Source organism: Watersipora subatra, chromosome 7 (genome assembly GCF_963576615.1).
Source record: "Watersipora subatra chromosome 7, tzWatSuba1.1, whole genome shotgun sequence".
NCBI lineage: Eukaryota > Metazoa > Bryozoa > Gymnolaemata > Cheilostomatida > Watersiporidae > Watersipora > Watersipora subatra.
The window spans coordinates 32,465,772-32,478,791 of NC_088714.1; the positions used below are offsets into that span (position 1 = coordinate 32,465,772).

General features: G+C 35.6%; 1 protein-coding gene across 1 annotated transcript in view; it reads left to right on the top strand.

Annotated features, from left to right (window-relative positions):
* LOC137400688 (uncharacterized) overlaps positions 1-12,891 on the top strand; it is a 46,755-nt gene extending 33,864 nt beyond the window's left edge. The window contains exons 10-22 of the mRNA XM_068087019.1: positions 262-407; positions 1,165-1,399; positions 2,039-2,204; positions 2,635-2,923; positions 4,033-4,591; positions 4,800-4,936; positions 5,859-5,998; positions 6,802-7,779; positions 8,722-8,852; positions 9,009-9,205; positions 9,857-9,912; positions 10,788-10,920; positions 12,263-12,891. Of these exons, the coding sequence (XP_067943120.1) occupies positions 262-407; positions 1,165-1,399; positions 2,039-2,204; positions 2,635-2,923; positions 4,033-4,591; positions 4,800-4,936; positions 5,859-5,998; positions 6,802-7,779; positions 8,722-8,852; positions 9,009-9,205; positions 9,857-9,912; positions 10,788-10,920; positions 12,263-12,396 (3,301 nt within the window). The 3' untranslated portion in view covers positions 12,397-12,891. The remainder of the gene's footprint in view (positions 1-261; positions 408-1,164; positions 1,400-2,038; positions 2,205-2,634; positions 2,924-4,032; positions 4,592-4,799; positions 4,937-5,858; positions 5,999-6,801; positions 7,780-8,721; positions 8,853-9,008; positions 9,206-9,856; positions 9,913-10,787; positions 10,921-12,262) is intronic.
* The last annotated feature ends 129 nt before the right edge of the window (positions 12,892-13,020 follow it).

Consider the following 13,020-nt stretch of genomic DNA (forward strand, 5'->3'; position numbering starts at 1 on the left):
TGATTCAGCAAATTTATATCAGTGTTCAGAGGTGATTTAACAATCATCTTTCCTCTGACACCTTGTATCAACCTGGACACTTTTGAAAAACATTGAAATGGTTTTGTTTTGAGGCTGTTGATTTCTTGGGCACGGTTTTAAATAAAGGTTTCCTAGCACAAGCAATGCATACTTATGGTTTCCTTAAACCCAATAAATCAATAAGTTGATGAAGCTCTTAGTGTTTTTTTTTCGGTCACTTTTGTTATTTTGTATAGGCAGCGGTGAGAACCCTGAGCATGTCCAACTTACATCTACCGATGTCTATGGTGCACAAGTCGAAAACCTGAATGAGCTGAGGGCACCTGATGTTGACCATGCGGGGCACTATCTTGATGCCGCCCTCACTTCTCTGCTCAACTCAACTGGTAAATACCAAGGTTATTAATAATAGTGATAAGTGATAGCTGATGTTCTGTAAATCTGGGTTTTTAAACATCTTCTCAACCCTTGCATGGATCACAAAAAATATCGTGTCGCAATTTTATTATTGGAGAGACAAAAGATAATTATTGTGCTAGATTGCTTGATTTACTTTTAATGATTCCATCAGCTGGAGGTATCATCGCCATGTGAAAATTAGTGGAACCATCAATTGAACTCGATGTGTAAGTTTCGATGAAGAGCTGGGCTAAGAGCTATTTTCATAGACAACATAACAGCTATCAAGGCTGTAAAAAGTGTACAAAAACTAACTACTTTAGTCAGAAATAAATTATTTATGAAGTTTTGCTAAATTTGTAAGAGATCTCAGAACAGAGAATCACTAATTGTTTTTTAAACCATTTTTCTGACTTCTATAAAGAAGATGATTAAAAGATTTTACTCCAAACATGATCACGGCAGTGTTTAGTTTGCTTTTAGGCTAAAAGTTACATATTCTTTTATTTTAATAATATATTAAGTGTTTTACTACAAAATTAAATTAATCTGTATTGTTGATCTGAGAAATATAAGGTTGAATGCCCTGTCTGCCATCACCAGTGGCCTTTCCGTAATTTGAATCATTAGGTCATACATTACATTAGCAAGTAAAAAAAGGTTGTCTTTAGCTAAAGGTTGATAATCTCAGAAGAAATCTCTCAAGGCAACTGATTCATGATCCCTTCTCATGGTTTCTTGCAGAAAAGTCAGAGAGCAAAGGTGCACACTTGCTTTTTACACTCCACATATACCAGCATCATGTGGAGTCAAGGCCATCACCTGGTGGCGCTCTTGTGGCTGGGGGACGGAGTCGTCTGCACTTTATTGATATTGGTCCTTGTGCAAAATCTAGTAGTGATGGCACGGCGCTGACTCTGGCGACACTTGGCAGTGTGATTACCGCTCTTCTCAATGGACAGCGACAGTTTCCTCACAAGTATGACCTTGCTATCCTCAATCATCCATATTTGAATCTGTTTCTTGTTCAGAAATCATAAGGTTACTCTAATAGTTGTTAAAACAGATTATTGATACTAGTATCATGTACTAGTACCGTCACAGTCTAGTGTGCTGTGAGAGATTGTCAGGTGCGCCAATAAAGCACAGATAATAACTATGAACTTTATATAATATAATAAAGTAGAGAGCATTATCTGCACAGTTATTCTCAAGTGCCAGAAGACTATTGAGTGGTGCAGTTGTTAGAGTCTTGGTCTCTCATGCTGAATGTTGTGAGTTCATATCCTGTGCAATGAGGTTGTTTTTTCCACTCTCTAACTTTGGCTTTAGACAAAAGGATAGACACCGCTGTTATTATAAAAAAGATTCAAAACAGTAACCTACCTCTGACAAACCTAGTTGCAACATACATTGCATATTTCTGAATAAGCTATTAGTTAGAAACAGAAAATTTAATTGTGTACTAAACAGTAAAAAATAAAAAGAAAAATCATTGAATTCATGGAAAATGAGTAGAGAACTGTGCAAGTGATTACTAGCTTAGACTCAAATAGCAAAGACTAGCTACAACAAGCTAGCATCTGCACACATAGCTAATGTAGCTCTGGTGTTTTAGAGAAAGCAAGCTCGCGACCTTGCTGAAAGACTCAGTTGGTAACCAGAACTGCAGAACCTGTATTTTGGTTCACATATCAACTCAGCCCTCCCAGTATGCAGAGACAATCCAAATTTTGCAACTGGCTGCTCGTGTTCACAGGATGAAGGTTCGACGCCGCAACAAGGTGAGATTATCCCAGTTTTGTTGCACTCAACATGATATGTATAGTTTGGTCTCAACTATGTAAAACTATCAGCGAGTTTGGCTTAAATTTTAGATTTGAATTTAAAAGTTACTTTGAAGAATATATTATATATATATTGTATATATAAATATATCATATATAGTACTTTATTGTAGTATTTAAATAAGATAATAAAAGTAAAGTATGTTATACTATTTATAAATTTTATATATACAACATATACAATATATTAATATATATAAATATGATAATAAAAATGTAAAGTATGTTATACTATAATAAAAATAAAGTATGTTATACTATTTATCAACTCTATATATACAACATATACATATATTAATATATATAATCAGATAATAAAAGTTACTATAAAGAACGCTGTACTATTCATCAATATTTGTCTCATTAGATCTCAAGTAACAGCTCAGATGACACTGGCAGCACTAACTCTAACATCAGAAGAAGGAGGGGTATAAGAATGGGCACCAGCGCTAGTCTCTCCGATCCAGACGTGTCTAGCAGTGAACAATCTATTGACACAGTAATATATGTGCCTGGGGCTAGACATAGACATCAACAACAAACTTCAAATCTGTACAAACCACACTCCAATCCACAGAGTCCTAATCATGGAAGCAATGGTCATCATTCAAGGAATGGATTGAATTCAACTCAGTCACCGCCATATAAAACTGCAGGTATGAATGTGAGAAGCATGCTTCACATGAAACATATTGAAAATCTTATTGCGACAACTGAAACTTGGAGATTTTTTTAAACAAGCTTAAACAATCTTCAACAGCTATGAAAGGGGTTGAAATATAAAAAACTAGATGAATTTCCGGCGTAGCACGCGCATTAAAACAGCTTGTAAACAGTGGCAGGTATTGTAGTTGCCACTGGCTAATTTGAGTAAGCTAGTATTCGTATTGTTAAACTTACTAATGAAAACCATGAGAGCAAGCTTTAGCGTCGTTGCGGTTATGCTGAGTCGCTATGCATATTTTAACCCAGATAATGACTCATATTGGCTAATAAATCTGTTGCATCTTGTGTAGCTTAATGGGTTAACTTGTCGACTTATGATTTTTCACTGCGAGATTTTCATCGCTATAGCTGGACAGACATCGAGCGACGGCAGATGAAAACAGACGACAAACTTTGATATTTATATATATAGACTAATACACGGGATGTTCAGCATCTCGTAAGATATGGTTAGGTGTGCTGATAAAGCACAGAGATGAAGTCCCTGCACAATTATTCTAGCAGATCTGAAATTGGTTGGTGGGTGCAGGTGGTAACAATTCAATCTGAATGTTGTGGGTTCAAATCCCATACGAAGCAATCTTTTTTTAACTGTGGCTTCGTACGGACATGGCTCTCATCAAAATAAAAATTGGCTATAAATATAAAGTTTTTCCATGAGTTCAATTGACTAACTGAACTCGCCACTGCCACCAATGTTTTACGGTATGTGAAGGTTTTTATTAGTTTCTTATACAAGCATGCTGAAGGTAGTTTGCTGAATAGAAATTATGGCTAAAGTTGTTTTTAATACAATGCAGTTTAATTTTGATTTTGCATTATAACAACTATTTAAAGAGTTTTTGCTTACATGTTTATCACTTCAATAGTTAATTGGTCGTTCGATGGCAACAGAACAAACTTAATAAATTAGTAACTTAACGTATGACTTTGATCTGCGCAAAGTCATAAACAATATATTCTTAATTACCTGATGCAAGAGTTGACCAAGTAATGCATAATATAGTTCTCTTGCTGAAATCCACAATGTATTGCTTAGGGGCGATCAAAACAAAACTATCTGATGATGAGACGAGCAGTGAAGGGCGTCGACGGATGCCCCGCACTAATGCAAGAGCATGGCCTCGCCTCACCCATACTGACAATGAGATTTGGTTAGACACCCCTCCACCTCCAACATCTAGAGATCAGTGGCACATACCAGGCAATGCTAACCCTACCATTCCTCATGGTAACAGAGCACCAAATTATGTTCACCATGGCAACAGTGGAATACAGCAGCAATCCCCTTACCAACACGGTTCCTATCCTCACCACCAACACACCAATTTTCCATCTGAGCATCCACCATGGCTTTCACTGGCGCAGTATAACGGGCATCCAGAACAGATAGCTCAGCTTACCACACCGGGGGCCCCTCACAGCCCCGCAAGGCAAGCCTGGGTAGATACTCCAGACACGAAGGCTAATGTGGCCCATGTCGAGGTGTCCAACCAAGAATTATGGGTGGATGGACCAACAGCTTTTAGAAAGAACATCGAAGGACTGACAAACAACCTTCATAGAGATTCTACTTCTCCGGTGAAGAAACAGCACAGGCAAGAAGGTAGCAGGTAAGTTGGTTAGAAAGTAGTTGCAGTGATCGCTGTTAACACTTAAGGTGTTAAGTGGATAGGAAATGATTCAGATTTTCACAGTTAAAAACAACTACCACAATTCTAAAATTTGCTAAGCAAAGATGTAGATAGTTTAAAAGATAAATAGCCCTAAATTTTGGAAATATAAAATGCTTGTGAATGTTGGCAGACACCACACCCCTAACCACGGCGATAGAGGAGATAGATATAAGCTGCACAGAAGTCCCAGTCGGAAGCACCGTGATGCCACTAAGCACTGTCACCAATGTGGAGCTGACATCAAGAAAGAATCAAAGCTTAGTGCAAGTTCTTCTAAGGTATTATATAACACATGATTGTTAGAATTGTTGTATATTCGTGATGCTTGTCAGAGGCTAATCATTTTTTTCCAAAGTTGTAGTGCTTTTTCAACCTTTTTTTTCAAGCACCTTTGCCACTGTCAAGCCTAGTCTTGTAAATACAAGCAAGTCCCCTGATCATAGACAGCATTAATATCTTTTCATCAACTGTGAAAGTACTTAGGATATCACAACTCCTTTTGAACTGAGTATCATTTTAAAGTTTCAAACCTGTAGAACTCAGTGAAAACACCAAAATAAAACAATGAAATGATTTTTTAACACTTTTTCAAAATAATGATGTTTTAGAGGTAACTGAAGAAACATAATATTGCAGTACACCGAGTCTGATAGAGTGTATATTTATTATGGATATACAAACATAGTTTTAGTATAAAGCTTTTGTTGCTGAGGAGAAGAGGATTTCTAGTTTTGTCACTTTCTGATCCTTCCTTACCAAGAATTTAAATCAGTGTGTCATTAAAAACTAATATTTTGTTAGCAGCCATTTCTCTTTTTTTGATTTGTTAAAAGTTGAAGCTATTCCCCGAATTACCTCAATCCAAGGCTTCCATGTATTAATATTGGTTTGAGCAAATGGGGTCATCTATTACATTCAGCATTAAATGGATTTTTTTCTCTGTTGTACAGTTAGTACAATTGTCTATTGTGTGTTCTTAAGCAAGTATAACTAGAAGGCAGAACTGAGAGTAGTAATCCATGAAGACAATGTTTATATTGCAACTTCCATTCGAAAGATCATTAAGTTTAGTTCAATGAAAAACATTCAATTAGTTGAATTCGTGTATAACTATATAACCACATATATATTTTGAGTGCATTGTTTTAAGAAGGTGTACTAAGTAAGGATTGATTAAATTTATAGGTAGAACAGAAGATGACAGACGCAAAGCAGATTGAAGAGCCAACTGTAACGGTGAAGCCTTTTGTTAAGGACTGGGTGCTCAGACACAGCCAAAATAACACTCCTACTAAATCAGCAGATGGATCAGAGGGCGATGATTCTTTGGTTAGTTTTAATATTGAAGTGTACGACTAATTACCATAAAACGACAAGCTGTTCAATGGTTAAAAAACAACTTTAGATAAAAGGAGTTATCAGCCTTCTTTATCATGAGCTAAAAACTCCTTCTAATGTTGGCGAACTCACTCAGTAACGCTAGTAGCAAATTACTTGGCTTATTCATGGTTTCCATATAAACTAGTTCATCGATCAAACTTTACTTTTCAAAATTCTATTCACTTATGCAGTATTTATGTATTTATCAAGTTTGAAGACAAAATGGATAGCATAACTTGTAAAGCTTTACAACAGAAGTAGTAGCAAGCATTAAGTGCTAAGGAGAATTTCTTAATTTATTTCACTACCGATTTAAAGCATTAGTTTGTAGTGTGATGTTAGGTTGAAATGATGTTCTTTAAATGGTTGCTTAGATTTGTCAACATTCTAAATTGGCCGCAAGCCTAAAAACCGCTAGAAAGTTTTTAGGCGAAAAATTGTACGAGCCTCTTTTATGTAAGGTATTTTTATTCTCAATATTTTTTGTTATTAATAATATAATGTATAACATATATAACGTGGTATATATTATGATATAATACATCAGTAATAATCGTTATTTAAAAATCTATTTGCGAGAAACTCACACTGAAACTCTTTTCATACAGTCATCGTACTTTTACTCAGTTTTTTATCATTGTTACAGTTAATTTTTTGTTCAAATATTATATGACCCAAGTCAAGCACAATTTTAAATAAAATGATATTTTGTTTTTCAAGCTCGCACATATCTACCAATGCTCATTTCATAGGGTCATGCTGGCACAGTTTCAAGTCATGCTGACAGAGAAAAGTTGTTAGATGAGGAATGCTTGCTACAAGAGGATTTACAGCTCACAGTTGATTTGGAAGAGGAACTCGAAAACCTTCCCAACCTACCCTGCGCAGAGGACATATTTACTGACGCGCTGGAGAGAGAGCCGCAAGACGAAGTTCATGTAGACGATTCCATCAGCAATGTTACCTCAGATGAAAAGGTCGGTTTTGAGAGCAAGGAAGGTTCTTCTTTTGACGAGAACTCTTTGACAGAAGAGGTAGTTGAAGTTTGTGATGCAGCTTGTCAGACAGAGTTTACTGACTCTGACAGCGTATCCATACAGTCAAATGGGCTGAAGGAGTTTTCCGCAGAAGGTGTAACAGTTCGGGCTGCGTTGAGTGCAGCAAGTAGGAATAAACGTGAGTCGACCGAAGCATTCCTTAATGCAACAATTCAAGGAGCGATGTTACGCAAACCAGATGGAGCCTCTGATCCAAGCATTCATAAAGAACTTATATCTCCTACTGAAAGAAAGAATTCCGATACTCAGTTGCAACCGACGAGCAGTACACTACCTCGAAATGTATTTTTAAAATCTCCAAAACCTACTACTGATGTACCCACAACTGACACACAGACAATAAAACTCCAGCCATATCTCTCCCTTCCAAAGCCTCATTCAAGTAATGATCCTTCATCAGTATCTCCCAATGCCTCTCCAAAAGCGGGTGCTAAAGTAGCAGCAGGGGTGAATAGGAAGCCCGAGTCAAAGATGAAGAAGTTAGGTCTATTCAAGCAGAACTCCCACGAGAGCAAAGACAGCAACAGCTCTGATAGACAACCAGCATCATCAGCAACTAAAAAGAAAGGATCGATGCTGCCAGGCCTGCGTTTCAGCTCAAAATCAAAAGAGGGAAAATTGTCTTCTGGTTCAACATCCTCCGCAACGAAGAAGTCTGACTCTTCTAAAAAGGTAAAAAGTGCTTTAATAATTTTATTAAACATTAAATAGACAGCTTTGGTCCTAAAGCTATAGCAACAAACAACCAAAATTTTTTAGGCGACCTTCAGAGGCTAAAGTGACATGGTATTCGCTGCTGTCAACATTGTTGTTGCCTTCGTACAGGCTGTTTTCAAACCTCTGACCTAGAGAAACTAGATGAACTTCAGCAAACCAATTCTGTCTTTTTACCATGTTTAAGATACTTGTGATAAATTATATGAACTAAAACATTAACCCATTTGCGATGGAAAACCTTGATAGTGGCTCGTGTAGGCCTATATCATTCATTCTGCTGGAAAGCCTTCAAAATGGTTCGCTTTTTTACCTATACTAAAACATTGAATAGGAACATAGAGTTGAGATTCACCAAAAATTTTGCCACAATAAATGTAGGATATTGGATTATCAATTTGCTAAAAAACAAACCAGTTAGTTTTTTTTTGCTCAGAATTTGTAGCAAATCAGAGTTCCCAATTTTTTATGTTCGGTTTAGGATGGATGAAAAGAAAAAAAATCATAAACAGCGACCTAAATGTATTTTTGCTAGTGAAATTATTAAACACTGGACCTAAGATGTTTGTAATACTGTAACTGTGATCTTATGAAAAATTAGTACATAGGGTTTTGATCAAACTGTGAAAATGATAGTGCTTTTCTTTCTTCTCTGGTTTTACTGAACTAAGAACATATTAAACATGATTTCTCTCTGTCAAATGCATTGATTCTTTCAGCTTTCTGCTGATTCCAAAAAACTTTAGATTAGCTCTATGATAAAACCCCTAGTTTTTAGAGCAAAGGTACCAGATGTACAGCAGCAAAAAATTTTTGGCATAGATTAATTCCGTTGGAATGAGCAAAATATGCTGTGGAGAAAGAGTTAATACGCTGTATACACTGTCGATATTGTTTTAGGACAAAAAGTCTTTGCTTCAGACACCAACTAAAGTTAAAATAGACAACCACGACTCTGGAAAGCGAAGCTCTCGACTACCGTCCAGCAAAGCCTCGTCCAACTTCACCGGCATCCCTAGCTCTCCATACAGGTTCGTCCTAATGATCATGAGTTGTGTGCATTTTATGTTAAAGCCAGGCTATCTGCTTACCGCAGTAACATTGCTTGTCTCCTCTGTTGGTTGTGGTACCTGCTATGATTTCGGGTGGAGTGGAGTAGCTTTGCTAGACGCACTTCTAATTTGCAGGCAGTACGTGTTACCCAAACCATCTTACAGTCACAGCGATGTGTATAGCACTAACAGCAGTTGCCCCTCTCACCCATTAGCCAATAATAAGTACTCTGTAAGCAGCGGCTACGAATCCATGACGATGAACAGCACAGAAGACATATTTCAACCAGCGTCAGCTCGAGAGGAATCTCGGATGACCAAGCTTGCATCGGGTGAGTTAATTTTATTGACACCACAATTTGACTGCAAGTGGCAGAGAAACCAGTATTGAATGAAACAGACAGTGAGACGAAAAAGATAAAAAACATAAAATATATACTAATAACGACGGAGATATGAAGGTAGACAAAAATCAGCAGAGAGGAAGAGACAGATAGAAATAGACAGAAATAGGCAAAACCGACAGAAGTATAGAAAAATAGACAAAGAGAGGCTGAAGTAGAGAGATAGACAAAGATCAATAGAAATAGACTGAGATATTCAAAAGTATAAACATAGATAATTAGAGATAAGCAGACAAGGGGTAGGTAGAGTTAGCAGAGGTAGACAAACCAAAGTAATAAACATTTAATCTAGGATATATGAGTGGAGGTAGACAGACCGGCTTACAAGTATAGTCTGCTGACTGCCACACACATTGGCAAATGGCTCACAAGCGTCTAAAAAGACAAATAGACAGATAGACATAAATACACATGTATGTCAACTCAACAACAGAATTATAAGAAAAACGCTCTAGAATATTCCTTTTTTGATTTGGCTAAAGCAATAAGTTGACAGACCGTTTAAAAGTAAACAACATTTTAGAGTTTGCATTCTTATTACTACTCTGGTGCAGAAATAACTTATTATTTTTATTTTAGATGTCTCAGCTGACTCTGAAAACAAGTCCAATGACAACGAAACTGATGAAAGCCAGGTAAAGAGGTACAGTCATTTATATTATACGTTCTAGTTTCTAGTCACAGTAGAGTAGACAACTCCCATTGCACCAATAAACTCTAATTAGCGGACTATCTGCGAACACCGACTTACAATCACCTCGACATACAATTGATTGAACTTACCAAATATTTTTCCATGAGCAAATATTATCTTCCATTTGATACAGTGTTTAGCATCCAAAGTGTAAGTAAGTACATATATTTAATTGTTTTTACATCTTTTTTTCATTCTGCATCTGCTTAATGTGAATACCTGAAGTATTTATCAGTAGGTTTTGATGTTCTGAAACAAATTTAATAAAAAAAATGTAAACCTGTAAGAATGTTTGCTCCAAAACAATGATGTTTCGGTATTTTTGAACAGATTAATTTTGGATTAACGAATTAATAAAGGATTAACTTTTGATGTTTAGCAGTATAGGCTATATAACATAAAAATTTTTGTATGGTCATTAAAAATTAATTAAATCGACAAGCCATTAAAACAATCTTTCAACCATTTGTTGTTAAACATGTGGTACGACGGATTTTGAAAATAAACGTTGCCCTTTTGAGAAAGTTTGAATTTTTTGATATTAATACATTTAAATTTTCATGAAAAGTTCCTGTTCAAGTTAATTGCTCAGTTGACCTAAATTTTTACTCTAATGGGAACGAATTATTTGTCTCATATGGACCTTGCTTCATTTGAGATATTCTATTTAAAATAAACAAACAACATTTTATGCAGATTTGACAAGTTTCTAAAATCTTTTCACAAGGGTTTTGTAACAAAAGTTCAACAAGCTACAGTAAGGAAACAAAAAATAAAACCATGACTTTTCTCTAGCAGCTGTAATCGTATTTGTAGTTGTCAATGTCGAATCATGTGACTAGAGAATCTCGGATCAAGCACCTGCTTTGCCAGCAGGCACTGCTTAAAAGAGAGATGGCTGAGGCTAAAACAAGACTTATGGTTCCAGCATCTGCCTGGAACTTTGACAGTAAGCTTTATTATGAATCTTGTTTAGGAAGCTTAAAAGCGTCATCAGTACCTATTTTACATTTGTCACTGAATGCCAGACAGCATTTAGCAAACCAGAAATAAACGTTGCAAATCAGAAACAATACTTTACGGTTATGCTGTTAGTCAGGATATTTTAGATTCTTGTTAAAAAAGGTATAGTTATAAACAGTATACTGAAATAAATGTAAGTAGATTTTATATCCCTTGGTATTTTAATAATATCTTCTGCCTTGTAATTATTAATTACAGTAATTATTAAATTAAAACTTGCTCCATTAAAACAATTATTTTTTGTATTTCAGCATCAACACTACCTTCGAATTACAGGGTCGGGAATACTAATCCCACCCGTGAAGGTATTAAGAAACCCTACTACTGCCAAACAGATGATAAATATAATATACCTACTTGCGGATTAGATATAATCTAACTAGGAGTTATTATCCCACAAATACTACAAGCACTGCCAATGCTTACTTATTTTCACATGCTTCAGGTGTTCAGTGTTGCTTTTATCTTGCATGGTTTGGGTGCTTTGCTTGGTTCATATACATGCGGTGTGCTTGGAAACCTTTCAAATATCTGTTTGCTCAACATATATGATGTCTGCTCGATGTTATGACAAAAAAGAGATAACCTGGTTGTTACATGCTAGATGTCACATGTCAAATGCCACAACTCGGATGCTGTTTTAAGAGTGGATAACTCTTATAAACAAGAGTGGGTAGCTCTTGTTTGTCAAATGCTAAACGCTAGGTGCCATTGCGAAGAGTAGACAGTGACATTGCAAAGAGTAGACAACTTACCTCTTCATTGGCTGGTGTCGTGGTTTAGATATCATTTTTACAAGAAACATGGTGTTACATGACAGTTGTCATGTGTGAATAATAAACAACTTGCATGTCAATTGTTAAATGCCACTGTTGTTAAGAGACCATTTACAAAAACAAAACAATTGTCTTCTTCGCTTTATAGAATATAACAGTCTGAAATTAAAATAGTTCTCAAAATTACAACCAATTAAGTTGAACGCCAAAAAAAAATTAATTTTAATAAGATGAATAACATTTCATGTGTGAATTTGGTTCTGTGTAAATCCAATTATATAAATATTTTTGAGGTCAAAAGCCAATAGTAAATTTCATCATACAGTTGTGATAAAAACAAAAGAAACTTTTATTATTTGCAGAAGGAACAAGTGTTTCTTTTTGAGATCGAACAAGTTTTTGTATTTGGAACAGCCTGTTACGATATACAACACATAAAAACTCTGTAAATGATTTTGACGTACAAAACAAAGCAGTATTTTCTTGTTACAGCGCACGTAGCATCTCAAGCTGACGGGAGAGACGACGATGATTATCTTGAGGCTTTGGAAAAGGAAACAAGCACTTTACAGAAACGACTAGATGCATGCAAATCCCATATCATGCTTATTACCTCCATCTTCTAAGAGTAAATGACAAGGCGTGTGCTCTTATCCTATGGGCTGAATGCGATTCATTGGCCTCACTATTTTGTAGCTCATTTGATTTTATACTAATTTATTGTACAGTAATATTTAAATTTATATTTTAAGAGTTTTTAGAAATGTAGCTAGATGCCTTTAATTCTCATTTACTGTTTAAACAAGGATGTACAGACATAAAAAGCAAAAACACTACCATAGCAATTTAAAAAAAATGCACATACGATGTCATCATAGGCTGTTGTGTACTAATTGGCTCAGGCAAGCCATAAAGACTGTAGTTTTACTGATTGCTTATCAATATTAGTTTTGCCAATTTTTTGTACAGTTGAACTTTCTGAAAGAAGACATACATATTTTCAAGCAGTTGTAAATACCGCTCAATTGCAATATAATTTATTTATTTTGTTATTTTTATAATAATTTCATGTTATATATATTTTTCTAGTAAGAAAATAAATGCGTCATTAATAGCATCAATAAAAAATACTTTTGTCATTTTCATTCAAAAGTACAATGTCAGACTGCAATTGCGAGAAAAATGGGAGTATGCCTAGCAACGGACAACATGTCTGCATGAAAGATAAACACATTACTTTAGTTTGCGTA